Source organism: Tyto alba, unplaced genomic scaffold, assembly GCF_018691265.1.
Source record: "Tyto alba isolate M040663 unplaced genomic scaffold, T.alba_DEE_v4.0 Super-Scaffold_16, whole genome shotgun sequence".
NCBI lineage: Eukaryota > Metazoa > Chordata > Aves > Strigiformes > Tytonidae > Tyto > Tyto alba.
Genome location: NW_024881278.1, coordinates 7134515 through 7161925, shown reverse-complemented (window position 1 = coordinate 7161925; position 27411 = coordinate 7134515). Strand labels below are relative to the sequence as shown.

At 39.4% G+C, this 27411-nt stretch overlaps 1 protein-coding gene across 3 annotated transcripts in view; it reads right to left on the bottom strand.

The window, feature by feature from the left end:
• EFEMP1 (EGF containing fibulin extracellular matrix protein 1) overlaps nucleotides 1–24714 on the bottom strand; it is a 49572-nt gene extending 24858 nt beyond the window's left edge. The window contains exons 1-5 of one of the 3 annotated variants that reach the window (XM_042789573.1): nucleotides 24491–24714; nucleotides 24028–24101; nucleotides 23783–23870; nucleotides 20766–20814; nucleotides 20327–20587 (exon numbers count right to left, since the gene is read on the bottom strand). In XM_042789573.1, the coding sequence (XP_042645507.1) occupies nucleotides 20327–20587; nucleotides 20766–20814; nucleotides 23783–23863 (391 nt within the window). In that variant the 5' untranslated portion in view covers nucleotides 23864–23870; nucleotides 24028–24101; nucleotides 24491–24714. Of the gene's footprint in view, nucleotides 1–20326; nucleotides 20588–20765; nucleotides 20815–23782; nucleotides 23871–24027; nucleotides 24102–24300; nucleotides 24449–24490 lie in introns of those variants that run through there. The other 2 variants (XM_042789574.1, XM_042789572.1) reach the window with 2 other exon arrangements.
• Nucleotides 24715–27411: the final 2697 nt, after the last annotated feature.

The window sequence follows — 27411 nt, the reverse complement described above, 5'->3', positions numbered from 1 at the left end:
GGGGGCGAAGTGGGGATGGACGAGAAGGGTAACTGAAATAAGTTGAGGGTGTGCAGTTGACTGAAGATTGTAAGTTGGAGTGGTGCTTGGGAAGTATTTGTTGTTCTTTCAAAAACCTGACAAAAAAAATCTTAAAACTGAAAATTATTATTATTTTTGGCCCCTAACTAAGATTTTTCTGGGGTTGAGCCACATTTTTTTTTCTGTGTTCGGAAACAAAAAAGAAAAAAGACACCAAAAAATACTTTGTTCTTTCAATGAGCCAGTAATAAATAAAAACTAACATTTTTAAAAAAACAGAAGTTTCCTTGGGAAGAGAGAGCTATTTTTTCTTCCAAAATTACTTTGCCTTAAAATTGTGATCAACTCTGCTCTCAGGCTAAGGATCTGACTTCCCAGCTGCCTTTAAGCAATCAAGTAGAAGTAGCAATTGGGACAGCTTTTCTCTTTTTTTTTTTTTTCCTGGTCTTTGGCTGGAAAGTTACATGGGTTTGCCTCAGAATAGAGGCTGTGCTACCATAATCCTGGCACTTTTCACTGAAAATGAGATTTCAGCAGTGTTTCCTAGAGTAAGCAGAGTACTCCTGAAGTCTGCTTGCAGGGCTGTCAGGATGGTGAAATGCAGCAACCTGCTTTTGTTTGCCTGAGCATGTGATTTTTTTTTTTCTTTTTTTTTTTTTTTTAATACCTTGTGATCTTCACAGACTTCTGGCGAAACTTAAAAGTTAGTTGGAGAAGGGAGTGGCTATCATTTGTTTAGAAAATAAATAGAAAAAAAAGTAGGCCAAATACCAGTAAAGTTCCAGTTTTAAAATATTAAACTAACATACAACATTGCTGACCTGAAAAGGTCACATGAAGTGGGAGAAAGGACGTATTTAGACTGATCGCCAGGCAGGACGTGGGATCTCTCACTGACTTGGCAGTAGATACTTCAGCTCTATGTGCTATTAGTGCTGTTTCTAATGCTCCTTATTTGCTAAATTCTTAGGTTTGACAAGATCCATGCTTTATTTTCCAGTATCTACATGGTATTCAGCAAGTGTGTAAATCTACTCAGAGACTAAGCAAGGCCTAAACCACCCCCTTTTTTCTGCTTTGTCTTTGATTAGTAGACAGGATGCTCAGAAATCTGGAAAAGTGGAAGTTTTGAGGGGTTTTCCTTTGGGGTGTGCTATTAGATAACAAAGTTATTTGTAACATGTTTAAACTTGCTTAATATGGTGGAATAGAGCCCTTTGCTTTCAAAGTTGTCAGTGAGAGTGAAGAAAGAAATGACTACTTAAACTACAATAGAAGTGTACAATTTCTTTGGAAGAAATAAGATTTAATGGAAATGTAAGCATCCCTTTCTATGGTCTGACTTTAGGGCACTTGGCTAGCATAAAGTAGAAAACCTAACACAGCAGATAAATAATTGCTGCCACATCATCTAAGCACATCATTATCACTGCTGGATGAGATGAAAGGTATTTACAAATGAGAGTCTGCCAGGAGAACACAGTCAGCTCAAGCTTGATCCAGCTCCAGCTGTAATCAATAGGAGCCTTCAACTAAACTCGAGCTTAAAGAACAAACTAACTTTTTTTTGAAGTGTATTACACTTCAAATTCTGCAAAATTAAAGCTGGAGCTCATCAGAAGTGAGGCACAGAGGGATTTAGTGCCTAACAAAGCCCCTTGTTTTACTCCACATATTGTTTGATGGTCTTTAAAATGATACTTTTCACTTTGACAACCTCAGCCCCCGTTTTTTCCTTCTCCCCCTTAAATCTCCCACTTTTACTTTCCTCCCTGTTTTTCTTTCCCTATTCCTTTGGGTTCTGCCCTTCTAATTTTTCAAGGTGGAGAATGTGCCTTTGTTTGTGAAGAGCAAAGCAAGTTTATGGCACCCTATTCATTATATTTATGAATCATATCTATCTGAATTTTTCCCATAGCCCAAAGGTGGCTGTTTGCCCAAAGGCACTGCTCTCAGTGCCTGTATTTGCTATTTATAAGGTGTATTTTAGTTTACATCAGAAGCTGAGGAAAAGACTTCTGCTTGATATCACTTCTGCCAAATGAAACCCACAGAGAAGCTGTGGCCAAAGGAACTCTGTACAAAAGTTGTCTGGGCTCTGTAATTTAGTTCATGTGGGTGCATGGTAGTATACATTAGTTGCCAATAAAAACAATCTAAAATAGATACAGCCCTCTGCAAGTCTCAAGATGATCTTAAAATGTACAGAACACAGGTAAGTGGGTACTGGGAGAGAAACACACTTTGTCGAAACACAGTTTGGTGAGAAAATCAGCTTTTGCAAGATGGTCATGAAAGAACAAGAAGCTCCTCTGCTAATCCCTTCTACTCTGGGCAAGTTGATTAAATTCCTGAAAGTGTCATTTACAAATGAATCGGAGAAAATTGTTGGTTTTGAAACTATCTGTGGTTGTGACAAAGTGTGGACATTCCCCAGAACATGCTGATGTTAAGTAGGCAGTGTAGCCAAGGACACTGAGAAATTAACCATTTCAGTCCTCAAAGAGGTACGCTGTTATTAGCAATTGCTCAATGTCAGGCAAGTTTTTGGCTCTGGGTTGCTGGCAGGCATTGAAAAGCACCAGCAGCATGGAGCCTAGTATGCATGTAGGAGGAGATCTACTGTGGGACAGTTGTTAGTACAGATGCCCACCCAAACGAGCCTTTTTGACTTGGGAGACCTGAAGAAATAAGTAGGAATGGGCTTTGTAGCTAACATGGGGAAGGGAAGGAACAAGCCCTGAAGGATTCACTGGACAAATTTTTTATTACTTTGTGGCATGAGACATTTCTCTTGTTCCTGGCTCCAGGAAGAAAGATGAGTGGGAAGCTTTAGCCATGCTTCCTAAAAAGGTAGCACTGATGCCCTTCCTTCTCTTCATCTTTTTCTTCCAGAAGGTATTTTCCTTGATTATCAGTCTATTCCATTCCCTCTTTAAAAGGCATGGGGTCCCAGATTTTGATTTTCTTGCAAATTGAGTGCATGAGCTAATTGCCAAGGATATGTAGACTGTCTGCATCTTGGTATTTCTGAGGGATGCCCAGAACATTATTGGTACATTGCTCAGCATAACCGTTCCATTGCCCAGTTGTCTCTAGCTCTAGGTAGACAGTCATAAATGTTTGATTAAAATCTAATCTAGCCTGTTCATGACCATTGCAGAGGTTAACAAATGGGCACAAGCCTACAGGGGAACATAAGGGCCTCATATGCTGTTGAATACAGGCCAATATTGGTTGGTCAAAATAAATTTTGCTCATAAATTCTTGCAGGATGGGAGAAGAAATTTCTCGATTTAGACTTCCATCAAAGCTATTGGAAAAAGCTGTCAATCACACTCAAGGTTTTCATAGATGTCTTGCTGCCTCAAATGCCTTCCAGATGGATTTAATTCCAGTATGATTGATTGTCCACTTGCCTTTGCAGCTGTGCACTTCAGGGGGAAAGTCCATGCCATGCTCATTCATCTGCTGGATGGCAAAAAAACAATGACTAGTGGCTCCTTCTTCATGGAAGTGCTATCTTCCAATAACTGATGAGGCAAGAGATGAAGTGACAGAAGATGAATCTAGGGGAGACTAATTATATCAAAGTAATTAATGCCAAGAGCAAAGAATAGAATTAAAAGGTAAAGCAAGGAGATATGTACCTAATTATTAGTGAGATGGTCTATTTGCAGTGGAGGAAAAGTAAACATCTACAAGCAGGTTAATTTCTTACCAAGGAGGAGAATTGCTTAAAATTCTGAAGCTAGAGTGTTTTAAAGTAAGTTTTTTGATAATTTTACCAATCCTATTATTATTTATGCTGCTATGATTTTTGTTAGCTTGAATAACACAAACCACTGTTTGCAACATTAAGCCTTCTCCCAGGATAAACAACTTCAAATTTATTGTGTAAGCTTAAGAGGTGTAACATAGTACTTGTATTTCTCTGTGCTGTTAGCTTACAAAAGCCCCCATCATGGATAAGGATTCCACTGTTCTGCTGATACGCAAACTCTGAACTGAAAGACAGGGCCACATTCAAGCAACTTAAGTCTCAGAGAGAGAGAGAGTGTAGGATTTCAAAGTACAGAAAGAACCAGACTGGTAGGTAATGATATTTGTGGCCTGTAAAGACTTTTAAAAACTTTTGCAAAATACAAGATTTCCAGACAAGGACTACTGAAGAGGAGGGTAAGTTTTTTAACAGACTGTAAACATATAGGCTTAAGTAGCTTGAAAACTTTTGCATGTAGCACCTAGTCAGCTCCATTGATTTAGAGGCTGGTTTTAGTTAATCAGACTCTACCAATAAACACGCAAAACACTGAAGACCAACTACAAGATTGGTTTCTAGCAGTTAGTTGAACATCCTCTGTAGCTAGATCTGTATCTAAACTTATTTAGGATCTAATACTAATGTATGCTTTGGAGATTTCATGGACAGGCAAAAAGATCAATATGAAAGAAAAGAAATACAATGTCTCAGATAATTACAAGATAGGATCTTCTGAACTGACTTCAAAGTTTCAAAAACACCTCAGAGAAATGAAAACTAAGTCATGAAAGTTCTTGTATCCTATTATTTTCAGAAGGACTGGGAAATGTTCAATGTGTTTTAGGATCAAGTCCAAATGATTTTTAAGGAGTTAGGTCTCATTTTCAATGAAAGGAAAATAAAAAGGAAGCAAAGCATAATAGATAGGTAATGACTGAATACATATTAAAACCAGAATTCCTTTCAAAGCAAAGAACAATGATATCTTATCTACAGAATGTTCAGTAAATAGGTTAATTTTGCATATTGACCTAAAACTCTTGGGCTTGATTTATTATTTTATTTGTGCAGTAAGTTTTATTTACCCCATAAGGCTCCATACTTACTACACGTACATGTGCTTGCCCGAAATGTCCAGTAGTAGAGAGCAAAGCCTCTCGAGCCAGAAAACGAATCCGAGAAGTTCATGGAAAGAACTCTCTGTGAACATACAGCTACGTGTCATTCTGTCCCAAACCACTCACGTCCGCTGCATCATTTTGCTCCTCATAATGAAGAAAATGTATCTGATTTTCAGATCATAACAATTTGCAATTCAATTTCTAGAAGGGATAAGATTTTACAGGAAGGATACTAAGGAGTTGATTATTTTAGTCAAACCAGGCATCACTTCCTACAGAAGTGGCATGAAGTATCCTTAGTAAAAGTGACAATATTTTTTTTCATCTGGCAATGTAAACTGTTCACAATCCTATTTAGAGTCACCATAAATCATAAACTGCAAAGTATCTAGTTTCCTAAAGGAACAGCTTTATTTCATTAACATTTTGAAACTCACGTTGCAGTGTTGCTAATTGTATAGTAATTTATCCAGGATCACAGTGTGAATTGCTGTTTTCAGTCAGTTTTTGGCACTTGTTGCCAGTTTAAGAAAAGAGGAAGAGAGAATAAAGAATTAAATAGACACAAAAATAACGTGAAGAGTATCTAAAAGGGACAGTACTGCTAGATGTGAGACAAGCTGGGATACTCAGCAGAATTAACTGAAAGCTATGTCCCAGCAGCGTAACTGCAAGCTGAGTAAACAGCACCGTTCCTTCAGATCAAGGCTACTCCCTCCTATAGTTTCAAGCATTTCCTACCCACCCATGAAGAGGATTGGTCTGTGCTTGGTATTGCAGGCTTGCTCTGGCAAGTTTTTAGTGAGGGTTTTTAAAATAAAAGTTCCTAGCAACAAGGTGAAGGACTAATTCAGGACAGAATTCAGTAACTCTCTAAAATTAGTCATGTGCAAAGATGTCAGTGAAATTGCTGGGATCCAAGCATGTGCTTTAAATGCTGGAACACAACTAAATGTGTCTTAATATGACACCTCAAAGTATAAACTGTGGTTTTGTTTATTAAAATCAGTCTTGATATATTTTCAGTACTTTAAGAAGTTTGGTGGGCACTAGGTATGAATAAATCTTCACATTTATTTAGAGGTTTGCACATTAAGTAGCATAGACATTGATCAGTGAAACTACATTTTTTCCTGGTTTGTGGATACACATTGATAATCCTTTTTTACTGATTTGGTGGTTTTTTGGTCAGTTGGTTGGTTTTTTTTTTTTGTTTGTTTGGTCTGGGGTTTTTTGTTGTTTTAGTTTGTTTGGTTTGGGTTTTTTTTAAGAAACCAAAACTGAAAAAGCTGCAGAGATTGACTTGTAGTAAGAGTTAGGTCATGGGAGGCTGGGGATGACATTCAGCTTCTCACTAGTTAGTCTGCTTCCCATTAAAATGTTTTCATTCAAACCCTGGGCTGCCCCAGAATTGCGTTACTTTCCCTTACGGAAAGCACTTACCCACCTCCACCTTTTGTAAGAAAACAAACCAGTTTTTCCCATAAATATAGCACAGCTTTATAAAAATTTCAGTGCTGAAAAGTACAGTATGAAATAGTCTTAGTAGTAGTTAAAACCCAAGAAAGTATATTTTTTAATAGTGAAGAAAATAGAGTAATGAAGGAATGCAAGTCAAATGTTTAGAAGTATGAAGATAGAAGGTTTTCTCAGGTGAGCTTTTTCACTGCATTTGTGCATATGGTACCTTCCAGAAGGAAACCTTAACTGCTGTCTGGCACCCTCTCTGTGCTAATGAAATAATAAATAATTCTAAATAGTTTGAGAAGTAAAACTGAGGGACCTATGCAAACCAGCTAGAAGTATAATGAAAAAATAAAGGGGGAGGAGAAGTCTGCCTCTTTAGCACATCTCTGTTGTCTGTCTCTGTCAGTTTAGGGTGAATTGAAAGGAGGGGTTCTGACTGGATATACGGGAAAAGGTTTTTCACCATTAGGATAGTCAAGAAGTGAAACACGTTGCCCAGAAAGGTTGTGCACTCTCCATCCACAGTGGTTTTCCAGATCTGACTGGATAAACCTCTCTGGTCTGATGGTTTGATGAACCTCGTCTGATCTCAGAGCTGACCCTGCTTTGAGCAGGATGTTGGACTAAAGACCTCCTGAGGTATATTTTCACCTGAATTATTTTATGATGCTGTAAATATACTCTATGCTATTAACCATAATGGAGAACTGTACTACCTTTCTTTCCTCTGACTTTTTACAAATAGTGTTCTTCGGGCAGTATTTGAGTCAAGTGAGGTTTCTGATTAAAATATTTATGGAGGCTGAGTCACAATTATTATTATTATTTTTTTTTTAATACAACCTAAGCACCAAACTAAACAAATTCAGGACAGTTGTGAACTGAGAGAAAAAAAAAATAAAAAGTACAAAAAACTGTAAGGAAGCCATTTGGTCATCACTGGGCTAAATTGTGAAATTAGTGCTAAGAATAGTTAACAATGGGACATAAGCATTTAATTTTTTCAAATTAAGGACAAATGATAGGAATGGAAAAACCTGCATATTATCATCTAGTTTTTAAGGGCTGTTGTCTACCCAGCCCATCCCAATTGCATCCCAATGGGACAGTAATGCTGTCTTGAATCTGAATTTGTGTGACAGAGATGGTTCTGTAACTTTATGCCATAAAGCTTGAGTGCGTGTTAGTTGGTGCGTTGCATGAGCTTCTGCGGTGTTCTGCAAAGATGGTCTCAAGTTGATCCAGGCAGAACCCACAGCTGTTCCACTTGGAATGTTACGGCCAAATTAAAAAAACATTTTTGTGTCGCCTTTTTTGCTATTTCTCATATTTTTAGATATTTAGGATCGTTCTTTCTGGCTGAACCCCCTGAGTGGCCATTCAGTCTGTGAAAATCCCAATTGGTCCCTTTGGTCTCTTTAATATTTTGCTTTCAGCCTACTGATCATAGCTGTCATAGGAGTGTGACTCCACCCTGAGGACAAGGCACTGTGAAATGGCTCCTTAGCCCCTGTTTGGTCACAGATGAGGCATGTGTATGGAGCCCCCGGGGCTCCCACAGCATCTATGAGCCAGAATTTGCTGAGGCCAGTTTTTGGCTAGGTTGGACATGACAGATACTAACACAAAGAATCAAATGCAAAGAATGATATAAGCTGCTGCTGCTGCTTTTGTCCCAAATACAACACTAAACACAGCAAGTGTTGTGTAAAGTGTCTGCTTGTTAAGGTATGCAAGTGCATGCACCACTAAGCTGTTCAGAGCAGGACAGATTTCCTTCTACGTGCATATGTTGCCCAGAAGAATGAAGCCTAAGTAAGGCCCCTGAAATCTGTGGCAGTACAAAATGATGTCACTGAATTTCAGTATTGCATGCTTTTCCCCACAATAACAAACTGTGATTCCTATGATGAAAATGTTCTGATATTAATACCTGATTTCTTTTTGATATAGAAATGTTTTAAATTGAATTTGACAGCTAACAATCAGATCAGATTATTTATACATTAGTTTGTCAGAATAACAGAAATTTTTGTCTGAACTTCCCAATGGTTTTAATTTTCAATGAAACCATACTGGTTTGCATGCTCTAAAAAAAAGTCTCAGCCTTCTGCAGCTTGCAGGGCAGGGAATGGTTCCATTATGATCCTGAACATCTGATGTCCACCAGACCGACTAATCAAAGCTTTGGGGAATAGGCTTTATGCTCAATCCACAGGTAGCAGTCACCAAATGCAGGAAGATGGAAATTTAACACACTCTGCTTTCTCAAGTTGGGCAGCATCAGATACCCCAGAAGGGTACAGATACTGCTGATCTACCTTCCAACAATTAACCTTATCCTGACATTCCTTAATAATTAAACATTGCCCTAAACATATAAATTAGGTTACCCCCTTTCAAAAGTTGCTGTTTTTTAACTTCTGGTCTCACTGTATAAAATTCTCAGACTTAATTAATGTTTAATTAAGTTCTTAAATTGTTGGCCTCACTAATATCCTACAGCAGTGAGCTTAGGAAGCATTTCCTTTTCTGGTGTCCTCTGACTATACCACCTTTCAGCATTGTAAATGAAGTTTTGAACTGTTGTGTTTCAAAGTGGGGAACAGCAGTTGCAACTCTGCTTTCTCTTACTCCTTCATTATTTCTGTATGGTTTTGCCTCATACCTCTCTTCTCAGTTGTTAAAATCTCTTTTCACCCCCTAACTGTTGCTTTCTCCTGCTGTGGGCTGCTCCTAATTTTGCAATATTCCCCTTGAAAGGGGCTGAGCAGTACTGCAAACAGCCCCACCCCTTATGAGCCGTTTGATAGGTAAGAAAATCAAGCAAGTGAACCGTTTCTGCATCACAAACAGCCACGCGAGTAGCTCCGGCTTCTCTGCTAACTGGGGAATCCCCCAGGAAGCTTTCACAAGGGTGGAGAAAGCGGAGACAAGATCAAGACTAGTGCTCTAAAGCTGTGCTTAGGGGAAGAGGCTGAGGGTGTTCGAGGGTGTTGCTGGGTGGATCTCCTTGGCTAGTTTCTGGTTTTGGCTTTATTACATGGCTATGCTTTCAATTTATTTCAAAGGTGCCTGGAGCCTTATAAATCTGCATACATAGTAAGGAAGAGATTCTCTTAACGGTGAATACTGAAATGTGAGTGTAATCATAGTGGAGAGAACATTTTGATTTAAATACATAATGAAGCAACCTTTTCATAAAATATCTTGTACAAATGGGGAATTTTCCCTTTTACAGGCATATAGAGCCACAGTTTCTGATCGAAGAATACTTCATCTTGGAACACACACAAAAAAGCAACGCCCCCCCATCATAATTTTCCACATGCTGAAAAATAGATTAAAATTTATAAATATATTTTCTGTATTGCTTTAATAGTGGTCAAACAGTGTTTACAATGGGAAAAACAGGTGTTTTTCTCCTGCACTTAACTTTTGCAGCGCATAAACCGTATCAGGAGGATGGCTATAACTCTCTTGCAACTCAGGCCCATTTGAGCTGTAATGCTCTCCCACTTCTGCAAGCCCCAACAGCTCAAGTGATGCTCAAGGAGTACAATGTTGTTGACTTAAGCCTATAATTTTTATCTGCTTGTACAGTGCTTTCTGCACTAGGTAAGAAATACTGGGCCTAGAAGTGCTGGCAATATCTTAAGGTCTTGCAACCATCTTGAACTTCTTTTCTACTCAAGTAACATACAAGGAGCGAGCTGGAAAGAAAATCTGTCTTGATACTTCAAATGAAGCCAGATAAGATTGAGGAAGAGCTAGATACAGAGTAAATTCAAGCAGGATGACTTCAGATAAGAGTGTGTTTTTTCTTTACCCCTGGGAAATATAAATGATTTTTGGATTCTGCACACTTTCTTGATTTAATCTCCAATAACTTCCGGGAGGAATAGAATAAGGTATCTTCCTCAGCCTACGGGGGCAGATCAGTGGGTGCTCTAAAGCACTGCTTAGTGCAGTGTCACATCAGAAATAATTGCAGTACTGCCTATTGAAATATTACCGATTTTAATTAGCGTGACAGGCAATACATTGTTTTATCTGGTTCACTTTTCTCATCTAAAAGCTATGTGGAAAACTTCTTTTTGATAAGAAGGTCTCTTGAAAACAAATTCATCTACTAAGAAAGTACTTTAAATACTACAAGATATAAAAGTAGAAGTAAGATCTGGTAATGTAGGTGCAAACCAAAATGGCTTCAAAATTGATGTAAACTCAGTATTTTTTAGGCACTTGACAAAGATATCTATTTCTTAAAATTATGCTATCTTTATCAATTTAGATGAACCTTCTCCAAATACTGAACTATATTTGTTACTTCTAAATGTGTATTTAATTCCATCTCTTTTCTAATGCAGCTCAGATACCCCAAATTCTCCATGGAGTAAGTCTAGACAAGAGATTGCTTCTTCTATCTTTCTGATCAAGATAGTTTTATAAGGTAGGTCAAGTCAGCTAAAATCATGCCTAAATTTCTGCTTACTTTGTCATGTTTTATTCCTTTCCTCTGTGCAAGTCTGTTATTCAATGTTAGCTTATTGGCAACCTCTTTAAAACCATACAGAAAATTGCTACCTGACAAAAGTCCTTACATTTTCCAATTCTAACTACTTCTGTTAGAAAAGGCAACTGTTACAGTATTGATAAGGCTTTCTTTTAAAATTGCTAATGCTAAGAGATATGCACTAATTAGTTGTTCATATTACTGTTTTTCTGACTTCATGGTATTTTTTCATCCCATAGGACATTTTATGTTTTTCCTCTAGATTTCTTTAACTCTTGTGAATTTTAATTATTGAAAAACAAACTTCTAAATCTTCATATAAACACCAGTTTTACACAGCAATCTGACTTATCAAAGTTTATCTTTTGGTGCAAGTTACAGCTGGTAGTAGAATTTAAGTGTCAATAGTATCAAAGTAGGTGAGCTGATTCTTTACTCAGAGGCCAGAAGGCCAGTTCTCTTTTATAAAGACCACCTTTTTGGAAAAAAAAAAATAAAGAACAAAAAAAAGATTCATGGGTAGATAGTGACCATTTACTTTGAAAACTCAAGCTGAAGATTTTACTGGAGTTGATGGACAAAAAAACCCCCAAATCATTCTTGAAGCCATTCAGGCTTGAAACTTTAAAATCACTGTACTTTCTGTTGCTTTCACTGTCTATTGAGGTTTGACTGCACACATTATGACTAGTTACCTGTTAACGGAAATCCCACCCATGCAGGCATATGCATATAAAAAATCCTTGAATGAGTTCTGTTTGTACTCAGGAAACTACATAGAACATCTGTTCAGGCATGGACTAAACATGCTCAAGTGCAATGTCAGATTTGCTTATATCATATCATACCAGGTCACGCATTAGACTAGAAGTTTACTTCAGATTAAATTCAGCTTGTAAAAGAAAGCTCAGCCATGTCTTCTTTTCAGAACTGATTTAAATAGGCTTAAATGATGACTAGATATGTCCATTCAAAGGCATTGATTTTTTAAATCAGGAGTTAATAAAGGCAGATTTGGAACTTCCCAAAGTAAACATCTCTTCCCAGGAGATACACCTTCATATATTGAATCCTTTATCATCCGATTAAAAGAATTTTACTTATTTCTGTGGTTAGCCATCTACGGTCATCATCACTACTGTTGACCAAACAAGTACTATTTTTCCTACCTCCTGAAAACTAGTGTTTTGAAAGCAAGAAATGAAAATAAGAAAGCAGTGTTTAAAAAAACAAACAAACAAACAAACAAAATAAACCCCAAACCAATAACCCCAAACAAAACCAAAAACCCCAAACAAAAAAGCCCCACCAAAACAACAAACAACACGCCACCTTCTAACTGCAGAATAGTTATGGGCCATTTCTCAGTTAGGTGAAATTAATTAAAGTATTTGGTAACAGCAACAGATAAGGGTCTACTGAATATCTAGTTCTAAAAATGCCGAATTAAGAGATTGGGACACATTATGCCAGAAAAGGCCTAATTAATTTCTGGGCCTCAGGAACTTTTTCTTAGCACTGTAGGTTACAAAAGTATATGTAACACATGTTGTTTTCTTAGTAACTTTTCTCAGCTTCAAAGCTACTGTTTTTACCACGTAGTTATACATAACAAAGATATTTCTCCACTATACTTATGACAGAACGAGCTTCTAACATTTCAGATCAACAAATAGAACACAAATGTGAATGAGCACAAAAGGTATTTTATAGTAACTGTCTATGCTAAAATACTTCATCACTCTGTAATTTGAAAATCCCTCTTGTATTTTTAGTAAAGTTAAAATGTAAATGAAAGAAGGTACAAGCAGGATTCTTGTGCATTTAATGTTCTTTCAGGTTAAATTTTGCCATATATTGAATTATGGCAAATAGTGTTCCCTCTAGCTTTCTGGCTGCTATGAAAACAAAACTTAGCAAATTAAAGATGAAAACAGATATAATATTTGTGAAATTTCATGCTTTTTACCCATTAACTTTATATGGCTGATTACCTATTCCATGTATTCTTGTCACATACAGTGAAAAGAGATCTTACTAGCCAAGTTCAGATCTTTCAATCTTGTACATAGAAGCAATTGAATTTTGACAGGTATGTGGCAAACTTTCCTTTGATAAGAAGCCTTCAGCTGAAAGGATGCTTAACTCTTATATGAATTCTAATTATAGAACATTCATAAATGATGATAGTCTAGGAAAAATAGCTCAAAAAGCATTACAGAGAGAAAATAAGAATAAATATTCTTTAAGTATAATGAAAGGAGACAGCCAAGCTCAACTTATTTGAAACCCATGAACAAAAAGTAAAAGTTCTTACTTGGTTAACATGTACACAGGACAAAGGGTTTGCCATGACAAAGGGCTGTCCAAGAATAATTGACTACACCACAAAATATGCAAAATGTTTAAGGTGCAACCTGGTAAGGTGGACTCAAAAATTACTCTCTTGTGGTTTCTACCAGACCAAAAATATCTCACTAGTATGGGGTCCTATAACACCATGTTCTCATTGTCCTTGACAATAGGAAAATGGCAAAATAGCAAGCCTAAACAACATGCTGAATTAATTAAAGTAATGGTGCAGACTGGTTCACTTGGCTACACTGCAGCAGATATTCTTCCTCAGTAAAGGATAGGCAGAGGAACATAGGCATCCCTAGGTGGTACAGTGAAGAATCGAACAGCCCCCTTCTGTATCTGCAGGAAGGTTTGTTCTTCCTGTAGGACTATTTTGGCATACACAGAAAGGCAAAGAGTAACAGTAGCTATCATCTTCCTTTGCCAGCATGAAAAAGAAATTTAAAAAAATCACTTGGAAAGAGAATAAAATAAGGAAAATAAGTTTCCAACTTCAGCTCTTGAACTAGTTTTCCAACTTGCTAAATGAGTGTACCATCATTGGAGATGCTCAAGAAATGTCTTGGACCTTTAAAAACTGTGTGTCTGTAATGCTGAGATCCTTTCGAAATGTTCTAGGGTTAGAAAAGGTGTTTTGCTAACCCGAACTTCAAAAATTAAAATAAAATACAGATAAGAGCTTTTCCATTATATACTAAGTAATCTGAAGCAGGAATTGGGTTTGGAAACAGAGAAAAAATTGTTGGTTGAGAAAAAATTACCCTGAGTAAACACTTGGAGAAAGGAGGAACACACAACCCTTCTCAACAGGCTAAAGAACTGTAATGCAGTAGTCCAGGGTGAAATAACTGCAGACCTGCTCAAATCAAACACATTGAGAACATCCCTGTAATTCTATTATGGAAGTATAGGAGAAAGAATCTAGCCACAAAGTGACAACAGTATCACTACAAAATTTATCCAAGAAAGGTGCTAAAAGTAGCTGCCAGGATGCTCTCACACTGCTGTTACTGCTAGGGAAGCTTTCCGTATCACTGCAACATTGTAGACCACAATTCATTAACGGCTGGTATTGACATAGGGAACAAAAGCCAGCCCATGCTCCCGCAAATCATATTTTATGCTATCTGATGCTACTGAATGCAACAGATGACAGCTATCATTCCTTGTAGGGTTTACTGACTTCTAGGATGCTTGTGCCCAAGCATTTGCAACAGATACAGGGAAGTCCTTGAAAAGATAAATAAATACTCTGTGTCTTTTAATGGGGTGCCAAGTATACTGGGATGCCCAGACAGGACCAGATATTAGCACATTCTTCCCCGTTGCTATCTGGTGTTATTCCCGATTGCATTATGAAAAAGACCTCCAACCTTAGAGAATGAAATTCTGAAGAAGGACAGATGGCTGGAGGTTTGGACTTCCATCAGGCCGTGTGCCTTCTGAATACATTTGCTATTTTTTGCCTGTCAAAAAATTAGCCTTCTCAGAGCTACTAAGCAAACAGGCTTTACAAGCAACAAATCAAGCCCAAAAGTATGACAGCGGATGTGACTACTGTAGGATCCCGTTTTTCTTGAATAAGAAGCCACGAGAACTTCTACTGAGCTTACTTAAACTTGAAGTCTAGTGCTTGCCTGCATAATCACAATTCAAGAAGCTAAGGTAAATACAACTTTCGGAAGCTTGCCTGAACCTAGGACACTTGGCGTGATTAGCATATGGTATGAATCTTTAGCTGCCATGTACTGAGCATATTCCTGCAGGGGTCACAATAATGGAAAAGCAGTAAGTAACGAAAGGAAGTAAAGCAGCTGCTAGTATTTATGCTTGTGATGGATGTTCACACTAAAATGGTCAGACAGAACAGAGAATATCTATCCAAGGTCTTGACATGACACTCACAGCTGTGCAAATAGCACAGATGGGAAGATGATTCAGAGTGGCCAAATTTTGAAAATGCCCAAAACCAGGCCCTCAGGCCCTCAAAACAAGGTGGTTTTCTGTGACCTCCCCTCTGGTCCCTCAGGGCTGTTACAGAGATGCTCCAGAAAGGGTTCATTGCAGCAAAATCCAGCAGTGTCACAAATTAACAGCTTGAACAATTGGTTCAGGATGGGCTGATGAAAGATGTTCACTGCATGATGTACCCAAATGTACGAGAAATTAATTAGTGTCTATGCATGCTCAATACAAAGAGCTGTGAAAACATCAGCTTGTATCCTTCTGTGGATTCTCTTAGACCTGCAAAACTCCTATGGCTTTTCCAAGTAATTAGTATTCAAATGGCACGTGTAACCAGGTCAGTCTCTTAGGGTGGCTACTGCTGGCAACAAGTACTCTCCGCTTGCCGAAGTGCTACAGTAAACATATGTACATATGAACTGTGCCTGAGTAAGCACTTTGAAATAATGGCATCCTGAAACAGAAAACTAGACCTTATTTTTCCTACCACAGCCTCTCTCCTCACTCTGTCCTCAAACAAAACAGACTGAGAGGAACAGCTCTGGAGCTAACTTGTCACAACTCAGGCTCTTTTAAAATCAGTCCTGAAAGCATTTTTTAAAGTAATCCTTAAATTGGGTGCAAAATTTTACAAAATGCTCTCCAAAACATCTCCAGGGCAGCCTAAGAAACTACTATAGGTGTATTTTAGGTGGTGTCTGTATTAGCAAGTAGTGTGGACCCATAGGAGCAGATCAGAAGTTGGTGCGGAGGATCCAGTGTCCCAGCACCTGCATTTCTGAGGGCCTGTGGGTGCTGTAGTCTGGCCCTGGAACCTGAACGCTCATTAGTGGTTGTGCATATTAGTGGCACTCCTGCAGTGCATTTCAGGTTTAGTTTCATCTGAACAGGATCTGGTTTGCATGTTCCAAGACCGCTCAGTAAGGCAAATCAAAGCACATTAAGTGGAGCTCATTAGAAGGTTCATTTCAGAAGTGCAGTCTGTACCCCAGCCAAAATGCCAATGAAGAGCACACCCAGACTCTCCAACCTGAACCAGTTCTACAAAGGGCCAGGCTGAGTGCACCTGCCCTTATCCAGTGCCTATGTCCTTAATATGCTAGTTGCACATCCCTGACACATATACATATATGATATAAATTGATTTCTATGTGGAAAACAAAACATCATGAACTGCTTCCCTTTATCCCTCCCTCAGAAAAGAGGGGAAAAGAAAGGAGGAGGAAGGGAAGGGAAAAGGAAGAAGGAGGAAGGGAAATTTTATAATCACAGTAGCACAGAGTTTTAGGGAGACTGGAGAAATATAGGAAGCTAATCTAGCCAAGGAGCAAGTTTGCTTACTTTATTGCTTATATTGCCAGCATGATAGGAAGGCAAGGAAAAAAAAAGTTCTTTTTCCTTCTCAAATTTACAGGTTATTTGGTACCTGTGCTTGGTCTTTTTTTCATTCACGTGTCATTAACATTCTAGAAAGAGCTAGTAGTTTCTTGCAGACTAGATTTGACAAAATTGAATTAATTGGGTGATTTTCTTTTGACTTCAGTAACAGCAGACTCAAATCAGAGACACCACAACAGAAATACAAATCAGTCTTGTATAGAGGCAACAGAGTGCAGCTATTTATGTTTTTTATTAGGCAAAAAGTATCTGTGAGTATTAGCTAACTCAGTAATTTGCTTAAAAATATTTCTTACTTTGTTTTTTTGCCTTTTCCAAGGCAAGTGATACTCTCACAACGACAGGTCAGAACATCTGATGTGGCACCTGCCAGAGGCCACTATGGGAATCTACCTTAGTGACTAATACAGGAGCCCTTTGAGTTAAAGGCAAATTTAGAAGTGTCAGTGAATTGTGAACTGTCTATGCAGAGACAGGGGCAAGGGGGGTTAGTTAAGGTCATAAACTCAGAATTTAAGATACAGTTGAAGTGTTTTAAGTTGAAGCACAAAGCTCAAGTGTTCTGTACATATTCCACATAAGAGATCTTCCTCTGGAATAGCGTCCCCTCGTTTTTTCATCAGTTTTAAGGTTTTCTGGTACTTACGGCTCACCTACAGTATCTTAAGAATTTCCCGGGAAATTTTTGCTACCCACACTTTTAACATCAACACAATTATACAAGAACATGTTTCTGATCAGTAGTAGTTATAAAAATGATGTATATCATAGGAAACTGCAGTCATTTCCATGGAGTTGCCTTCTGCAAGGCAGCATGCTTTGCTATCAACTTGCCATCTGTGCTATTCACGTGCTATGTGGTCTCTAATAAATAACAGCATGCCTTGCAGACAGAAAACTCAACACTGGTAAATATTGTAGTTGTCACTTGTTTTCTTCAGGTCAGAAGTTAAGAAGGTATTAAGTATCTTTTGTAACTCAGGCGTATGTCCATGTTTTGGTAGATCAAGAACTGCAGGGAATCATGTGTCTATCTGAATGTTTCTCATTCCTGTCAATAGAAATAGGATCTGGCCCCACTGCATCACACTATACCTAACGATGAAGCTCGGCACATCACCAAAGCCTCTTAAAGCCCAACAGGACGAGTGTCATTTATGCATGTTTATTCCAAGCACAGAAAGCAACATGAGTGTGTTTGGCCTATCATACCCTCACTATTCAATGTTTTAAAAGGGAGTGGACATTTGTATTAAAACAGAAGGCTCCTCATACTCTAGTATGATGTCAGTAATACAGCTCCTCAGAGCATGTTATTGTTTCAAACAGAGGTCTCCACACTTTCACATTGGTTATAAAATACTTAGTGCTGCTGGACTGGAAGGAAAATGTCATACATCTGCAAACAATTAGAAGGAGCTGGACTTCATATTTGATTTACTAAACAATAAAACAAGCTTAAGTGTGACTATATGTGTAAGTTACACTCCCTAGGAGCCTCGAGCAGTTATCATAGCAAAGTCTTTTAACCATAATTAAATAAATCCACAGTGGGACCATTGCTGATCAAGATTATCTTTTATAAGATATTTTCAGCAGTGAAAAGCATGAATATCATGAAGTCGAATGCATGCTTTAAGTGCTCCAAAAGTCTTTTATCCTTTCTTTCAAGCACACTGTCCACTACTCTTTTCCCAGCTGGAATTCATTCAGTACATTTCAGCTTTTAAACACTAATATTTCCATGCTTTCTGCATTTAAATTGAAATTTTGGCATGAGGAAATTAGTAGCAAAACTCTGATTCAGTCAAGCCCAAGATTTCACCATAGTTTGTGTGCCTGCTAGTTAAAAAGTTCTGGTACTGTAACAACAATTAGTTGTTGTTATAAATTAATGAAAGATTTGTGAATTGAATATAAATATTTAGTTGCAAGGTTCATGAAGCCAGAGCATGAAGTAAAATAATAGTTAGTTATCACCACCAGTCTTCTCCTCAGCAAAACAAAAACCTCAACCCATTGTCAGTCTCTAAATAAACCCTAACTCTCAACCTTTACTTGGAATATAAGGTATTGGTGCTACATGCTGCTAAACTTTCCTATGCTATCCCTGATTTATATACCTAAAGCCATTGTAGTGAACATCACTTTGACATTTGGAAATTCTGTAGCATTGCTTGCATTTTTTAATCAAATAAAAATGTTGTTACACACTAAAGTTGAAGCGGTTTATTGCAATTCATCAGCAAAGATGAGTGCCAGCCACAATAATGAAGCAACACCTGAAAAAGGGAGTTCAGGATCAAACCCAGGAGTCCGGTATTCTCTTTCTGGTTCTACTGCTACTTTGCTAAGTTAAACTAAGGAAAAAATAATTTGCCATCCTTGGCATTGACTTTCTCTTGATAACCTTAAGTGAATGCTCAGGGTTAAGGGGATCACGGTACTGACCCCCTGCGGTAGGTTCTTTGCTTGACATTCTTGAATTAGAGTGACAGAAATGTTGAACATTAGCAGATAAGCTAGAAATGCAACCCTACAGCTTTGCCTACAAAAATAACTTATCCAGCCTCCATGATGACTACTGTGCTTCAGAATGACAGGGAATTTACTTACTAGTGATAAATAATGTTCTATATACATGAATACCAGGGAGAAAGGAACTATCACTGTATATTACAGCTTGCCCTGATTATAGTCACTCAAGTACTGTTTTATATGATTATACTGGCATGGGCCACAAAGTGGAAAAGATGAACCGTGGGGTCAAGTTTTGCCCTCTGTTTGCACGGGTATCCCACTAACATGCTTGAAAACCAAGTTTGTGAGCAAGGAGCAGAATATATTTTTATGAAAGAAAACAAAACAGTGGACAAAGCATTTGTTACTTCAGCAAGTATAAGAGTAAACTATTTATATAAAATAATAAATGAAACAGTCTTAGTTTACAGTAGTGCTTGTGAGTCTGGTTCCTGAATGCATACAATTAACATTGCTAATAGCCTGAGAATTTTGGCACTGTGTGTGGTGTATGTACACTCAGATGAAAGCTCTTCATTGCCATAGTTTCAAAAACTGGCTAGACTACGACTGGTAGTAAGCTGGCAGGGTCTGTGTAGAACTACTTCCATAGAGATCAGAAGGGCACAAGCTGTTCAGATGTTTAGTTCCTACTACTTGAGAAATATTCCTCATACATAATAAAAACACTGTATTCTTCTGTATTACAATCTGGTCTAAGCAAGAGTTCATATGGTGGTTATTTTTTCTTCCACTCAGCATTCACTTATTGAAAAATACATAGTTTTGCAAATCTGTAGAAATTGGCTATAATATGACTTGCTGTGTTGCCTACTTTTTTTCAAAGCACTGCATCTCCTGGACATAATACCATACAAAACGTTTGACTACAGTTGCTTACTTGCATTAAGGGTTTTTTTGAGGATCTGCAGACAACAGAATTAGTGCTACTTGTTAGGCTGAAATAGATGGAACTGACTGTAAGGTTGCGACAAACTGCAAGTTCTGTTACCCTGAACAATAACAACATGCACATATTTTATTTCTGGATCTTAAGTGCGTAAGCGTCCATTTTAATGGTGCAACAATATAGTCTAGTAAGTGCAAGAGTTATAGGCTGTCATTTTCCAGGCATTGGATTTGCTACCACACACACTCCAGTTACACCGAATGTAAAATGTATGGCAGCTTGCTTACCTTGGCACACATTGTGATCGCTTTGCTCATACCCAGCTGCACACTGGATTTGATGAGTTGGGTTTGGAGGGGCACGGTGAGGGTCAGCTGGAGTCCGTCGAATGACATTGTTTCGACCACTAGTGGATTCTGCTGCAGCTTCTTCTCGCTCATTTACAATAATTTGTGCTGTTCTAGGTAGACAGAGGTATCCTCCATAGTGGTTAACACATTTCATCCCACCTTTACATGCATCTGGGACTATTTCACATTCATCAATATCTGTGGTTAGCAACAACACAAGTCATGCTTTTAACGGTCGAACCTTCTGCAACAGCCATTAATACAAGTAACACAATGAGGCATGCAAGAACACCTCCTCGTCCAAAACAGGGGTGTGTAATGATAACACTTAAAGAATACCAATGGCAAGTCTGTCTTTGAAAATTATTTACTGTACCTTTGCACCGTTGCCTAACAGGATCCCATTCATAGCCATCTGTGCATTGCTAGAGAGAAAAAGAAAAAATTAAAAATTAGGCCACTCAGGTTTCTTTATTTTGGAAAAATAATCAAGCATGTTTCAACAAACTCTAAAGTTTGACACCAAGGGAAATGCAATGTTTGCATACCTTGGTAAGCTAGAAAAATGTCTATTGGTACAGTATTACTGTGCAGGAACAAGTATGTACAGAGAGAGCCTCTATCTCAGGAAGTTCCTAAGATAGCGTTTTTTGTGAGTAGGTAGGTTTTATTGTGGCTGGGGAACAAAGTGAGAAAAGCATCGCTTTTTCCTTGCCTTGTTCCTATACACTGTTTTAAAGCATCTGTCATTGGCTGAATCCTGGACCAGATGAACCTTTGGATTGACCCAGCCGACCAGTACAAAAATCTTCTAACAAAAAAAGGAGCAAGATTTTCTGAATTTTGATCTTGTTCACTGCTTTCCAACAGGCAAACACCTTCATTCCTGTGGCTGGTTTGCCAGAGGGACTAATGGGCCGCTCTGCCCCTGTACTTCATCCTCTCTCCCATTAGCACTCTAGCAATGGGGAAGGATCCCATGACAGCTGGAAATTCATTCACATGCTTTTTAATCACATGACTCCAGGAACTGCAGTCTAGGAAGAACAATTTATATTTTGAGACATACAATAAACGATTAGAGTTTATAACAGTGGGACTACTTATATAAATAAGACTGCAAAATTCAAACAAGACTATACTCAGCAGCTATTCATATCAACGCCAACTAGTAAGTTCGGGAAGAATTTTAAATATTCTGCCCTGCAGTTAGGGTGGCATCTTCATTATTCCTCTGCCCAAGAACATTAAATTGTCTGGAGGGCAGTAATTTTAATCACAGGTGACAGTTACAGAAACTAATTAGCAAAGTATCAGAATTCTACCAACTACAGCAGACATTTAAAGTATCAATGAATCAACTGAGCTGTACTAGTAGGTGCTTATGCATGCTATGCTGCTTAGGATATTACTTTAATGGCCTTATAGAAAGAAAGAATCGAGTCAGCTAATGCAATTAGTCACAGTCAAGCAAGCTAAATCTTGTTGCAACTCCTCTGCTGCATAGGAACTGTACAAGTGACAAATCTGACCTTCGGATGCTGAGATCCACTTGTTCCCTCTACTATCCTCAAGTTACTTTGAGGAACTTGTTACTAATGAACACTGACTCAGCAATGGGACTGAAAGTATTTTCTTAATTTGCAGGTGACACCAGCAATCTGGCAAATCTGGTGGCAAGTTGTAACTTTGGAGGCTTTTTCTTCCAAAGGGGTAAGTGGACAGCAAATTGAATTACAATTCTCAATCTCTAAAGGAATGACTGCATGCTGAGTTGACAACACCAAAGTTACTGTAGCTATGAAAACGCAAACCCAAAAGAAAACAGCTAATTCATGCATTTACTGAATCACCCAATTCCTGTTAACGCACAACAGAAGTACTGTCTCCTTAACTGTAAGGAGCCAAGTCCATCTATTACTGCAGCTGAAGGGACTTTTACAATAGAAAAGGATTTGGCCCTAAATGAATCCAATGTACGCATGAAAAACAGTAGCATCCTAAGAGTAAAATTTCTAAAAGCTAAGGTTTTTTGTTACATAGTTTTACATGATTAGAGTCTAATGGTCATTGAAGCACCTAAATGCTAAGACCTCTTTGAAAATAGAGTATAGGAACCCAAGTCATATATGCATGCTAGAAATTTTCCATTGATATAAACAGACCTATGTAGGCTTATCAGAAAATGCTACTTAATTTTTTAAAAAGAACATGTAATCAGTGCAGAAAAGGAAGGGTGATGGGATCCCTATGTTAGTCTGGATTTTCAAAAGATACTTAGATCTTCAGTTTCCACTTACATATAGGGACTTTAAAAAATAAAATAAAAAAAAAAATATCACAGAAGCCTCTGAATAGAAGTACTCCCAACCTTCAAAAATCTATTGCTTCTAAAGCCCAGTGTTAAAGTATTTTATGACTGACTTCCTGATGCTCACTTGAGGCTTCTTTGAGCCCCGTCTTCTATGATAAGGTCCAACTCGGCAATATTTACTTGCTTGAGCCATCCCACTGACTTCAGTGGGATTACTTGTGTAAGACACAATCTCAGTCTTTGGCTGTGGTTCTCTAACTTTTTGCATGTGTGCAGAATTTTCTGCTTGTGTGGCATTGCGCTAATGTCTGTACACATATTCAGAGGTCCACCCATATGAAGCAAGTTGCAGGGATTACAACTGTAATCAGATGTGAAAATGTGGGTTTTTCCCCAGCCCAAGCCGATGTAATTGCCACTCCTTCTATGACATGCATTATGCAAGCCAAAGACTGAATACAAGCAGATTAAAAAAAAAAAAAAGCCTTACAAAAAAGCCTTTAAATCTCTCACCCTATCACTTTGTTACAAGTAGAACCTATTTCCAGTGTTCTTACACAAGTTTATCAAGCCATGTAAAACCACTGCTCAAAACCAGCTCAGAAACTAACAGCCCTGTGATCACTCCAGGACTTAGATGCTTCATTAAGAACACTCAATTTTGAAGTACTTACATTTTCTTAAAACCAGCTTGAAACATCCAAAAGAAAACACAAAAGAATGTTTGACCTAATTATTTGTCAAATTCAATTTATTTCAAGTTAAGGTCCTAGGGACCCTGTCTTTATGAAAATGCATTTTAAAAATATTAAAACCTCATAATTTTGTTCAGTTCATCAAGCTCAGTACATAGACAAGCTCTTCAGAACAGGCAGTTGTAGCCTATTTTGCTTAATCTTGTCAACTTCAACTTTAAAACTGTTTCAGTGCAGGAACAGCTTATTTTATGGTTAACATTTGAACTCAAAGAACTCTGTATTGCATGCTATACATTGGCAAGAAATTTGGTTTTTCTTAAGGGTCATTTAGAGAAGAATCCCTGCAAAGCAGTAATTATCTCAAACTCTATTAAACCTTACCGTGTACGTTATGGTTTCCTCAGTTTCCTGCGAATGTACTGTAATAAGAATGAGGCCAGCCAAGAACGTAGCTGTCAACATCGTGAACCTTGAAAGAAAGAAAGGAAAACAAAACAAAACAAAACCCAAACAACAAATAAAGCGGGAATATTTTTAGCGCTCTCCTTCGCTGGAGGACGCAGCCAGCACCTCCGGGACCGAGCCCTGCCCCGGCTGCGAGCGCGGGGCGCCCGCCCGGCCCCTACCTGGGGGACGCGGCAGGACCTGCAAGAAGAGGGTGAGGTTTGGCTATGCTTCCAGTCCGTTGTAGTTTATCCAGCTGAGGGGGGAAGGAAAAAAAGAGAAGAGAGAAGGAAAGAAAGAAAAAAAAAAAAAAAAAAAGTCAACGGAGTTTAAAATAACGTAGCACTTAATGTCACGCCGGACTGGAAGCCGGGCGCTGGGCAAGGAGCAGGCGCTGTGATCGCCTTGCCATCGCACGTTTGGGGCGGCAAGGCGATTTTTCGGTAAAAGCTTACCGTCCGCAACGGGGTGAGGGGGAGACCCAGGAGGGACGCGCCACGGGACCCACGTCCCCGCGGGGAGAAGGCACCGCGGGGCCGGGCCGAGCTGCGCCGCGGGTCCCTCCGGGCACCTGCTGGGCTCGGCCCGGGGCCGCCCTGCCCTGCCCCGGGGAGCGGACCCCCGCCCCGCTCTACCCGCTCCTACCTGCGGCGGGGCCGGTACGGGCGGCGGCGGTCACTGTTGCTCCCGGCGGCGCCTTTACCGCGGCGGTTCGGGCTCGGCCCCGTCCGTCCGCTGGCTTCGCTGCGGTGCCGGTGCCGGCGCCCGCTCGCTCGCTCTCCTTTCCCCCCCCGCCTCCCACGGGCCTTCGGCTAAATAGAAACGGTCCCGGCTCCTACCGGAGCCCCCGGACGCCCTCTACCGACCCCGCGGCGGCCGGACCCCTCGGCGGGGCGGGGCGGGGCGGGGCGGGGTACGGCCCTTCGCCCGCCGCCGGCCGGGGCGCCCTGAGGCGGGGCAGGTGCGGGGCCGCGCCGCCATGTTGGGTCTCTGAGGGGAGGGCAGGGCGCCGCGTCCTGAGGGGAACCGTGGCCGAAGCCACCCGAGGCGTGTTGCGGGGAAGCGACGTGGGTCCCTCCCGCCATCTCTGCCCCGGGGGAGCGGTGAGGGGGGAAGGCTGCTGAACCCCTCAGGAGCCACTGCCAGCGTGCAGCTGCGTCTGTCCGTGAAGGTGTAGGGCGGCCATCGCTGTGGGGGCAGTGGTGGGTCACACCCATCAGGCTTCAAACCTCAGCAAGTGATGAAGGATTCTGATGAGGTGGAGGAGGGAAGGGGAGAAATGGTGCAGCAGTTGCTGGTTTACCCTACATAGATGTTAGTAGTCCTGTAGTAACCCTGCTGTATCTAGTGTAGCGTATGGTATGGTTGCATTACTGTATGAAGTTGGGCTGCAGGAGCACTGAGGCGTGGTGGCTGTCTTGCTCTGCATCAGAGGAGCTTTGCCATCTTCTTACCTGAGCTTTTGATGAACTGGCTCAACCTGGACGCTGGGCTTGCTCCTTGGAGCACATTTTTGAAAGCCTGTGTATAAATACATATTTTTAAAAATTTGAGCTGAATTGTGACTTTGCAAGCAATAGTATGGTGTGTTTATCTAGCTAGGCAAACTGTTTGAAATTTAAAATAGCCAGACTAAGGTGTTTTCCTGCCCATTCTGAATCGGATAAATAAAAACCCTGAGGAGTCCTTCACAGGGGAGTGCTTGTTCCTTACACACCATGTAAGTTCCGCAATCATTACTTTTAAGATTTGCTTTTGTATATGAAATGCCGTTATTTCCCTACTCAGTGGGAAAGTTACTGAACTGAAGGGAACATGAGGAAGTGCTACAGAGATTCAGAATCTCTTGTAGGTGGCACAGTTATAGTGAGGAGCAGAGTGCTGGGGAACTCTTTCTACAGAGGGATAAGCTGAATTTTTATTTAGGTCCCCAATTTTGCTTCTGGGGTCACTGTGCCATAATAGTGCAGCTCTATTCTATTCCTCTTGTTGAATATGAGGTCTTTAATTTAAAAAAAGTTCTTACCTCCTCAATATTGACCATGAAGACCCTGGACAATTTGAGATCTCCTGAACAAATGTCATACTAGGTTGCAGAGCACTGGCACTGCAGGCCTAGAGAATAGCTTTGCTCTATAATCCCTTAAATTCTTAACATTAAATTACATATCTTCCATAAAACTTTTTTGGATGGCCATACAGTGCACATTCTGAACCAAATTGCTTTTCTTACCTGTTTCAGAAACAGTGAAGCTGGTAGTTTAAGAATACTTTTAGCTGTAACAGTATGTTGCCTATGTTTTTTATTTTTAGGTAGTTATGAGAGAAGACAGGATTCTTCCTTTCTCACTATAATTTCTGTGCTCACAGGTAAGTGGGACTCCTAAAAATGTAGGACTTTCAGATCACACACCTCAATGGTTATTAAAGTACAGAAGCAATAACATGATGTAATAGAGAAAATTTAGGTTGACTACATTTTTAGGACATTTTGCATGTACTTTCGTATGCCGGCCTATTTAACAAGCTATCTTTTGATACCTAATCTCCCCCTCCAAAAAAGGTTCCCTTAAAACCTACATATATTTTTTTTTTCTTTTTAGAAATACAGCTTCAAAGTGTTAGATTGGTTCTGTCATTGACTCCTATTAGTGTAAACTGGATTCATATTTGTGATGTGCCCTCTAGTATATTTTGAAATTTTACTGTTTAGTGCTTACAGAAAGCATTACAGACACTTCTAATAATCTAATCAATGTGAAATAGTAACATCAATTACTTATATCTGTTGACAATAACAGTGACATTTGAATGCATTGTCATTCATATCTGCCATGCAAAGAGAACTACATTTAACCTGTTGGATTCTGGATTAAGTCAAAATTCTCAAGTTTTGTTTTAATCTACCACCTATGTACACATTGCTTGTATCACAGAACTGCAGTTGGTTGTTTTCACTCTAGAAAAAGCGAAGCAGAAAACATAAACATCATTTTGGAGGATGTATGAACATGGCTGAGAGTATATCCCATACTTGGTTTCAGGTGGTATTACACATCTGCTGAAATGCCATATTCTGCCAGGATAGTTCTTAATCCTTTAAATGGAGGTAGTGGACTCGGTTCATGATTTTGTAGTTCAGATATTTCCTACTGAGGCAACTGGAAATTTGCCTGATGTAGGATATCAGGATTTAGACCCTTGGAAATGTTGAGGAGTGTGAGGCATGTGAATGAGATGCTCAGCAGTAGAACAACTTAGTTACATATATGAAATGTCTGAAGACGTCATGTAAGAAGTGGTCAAACCATCCGTTCTTTCTTGCTGACCATACAACATGGCATTGCCAAGGCCAACCTCTTACAACACTCGCTGACAGTGTTCCCTATTGAAGCAGCCCTGTGAGGCTGGCCCCCAACTATTTGCTTTTGGCTCCTTCTGAAAATGGTGCACTCTATTCCCTACTGCTTTAGTGAACTCTTTGTCACATCTCAGCTTTCGCTTTCTTTAAACCCCACAGTTTTAATACATTCTTTAACTTGAATGTGTTTACGACTTAAACGTTC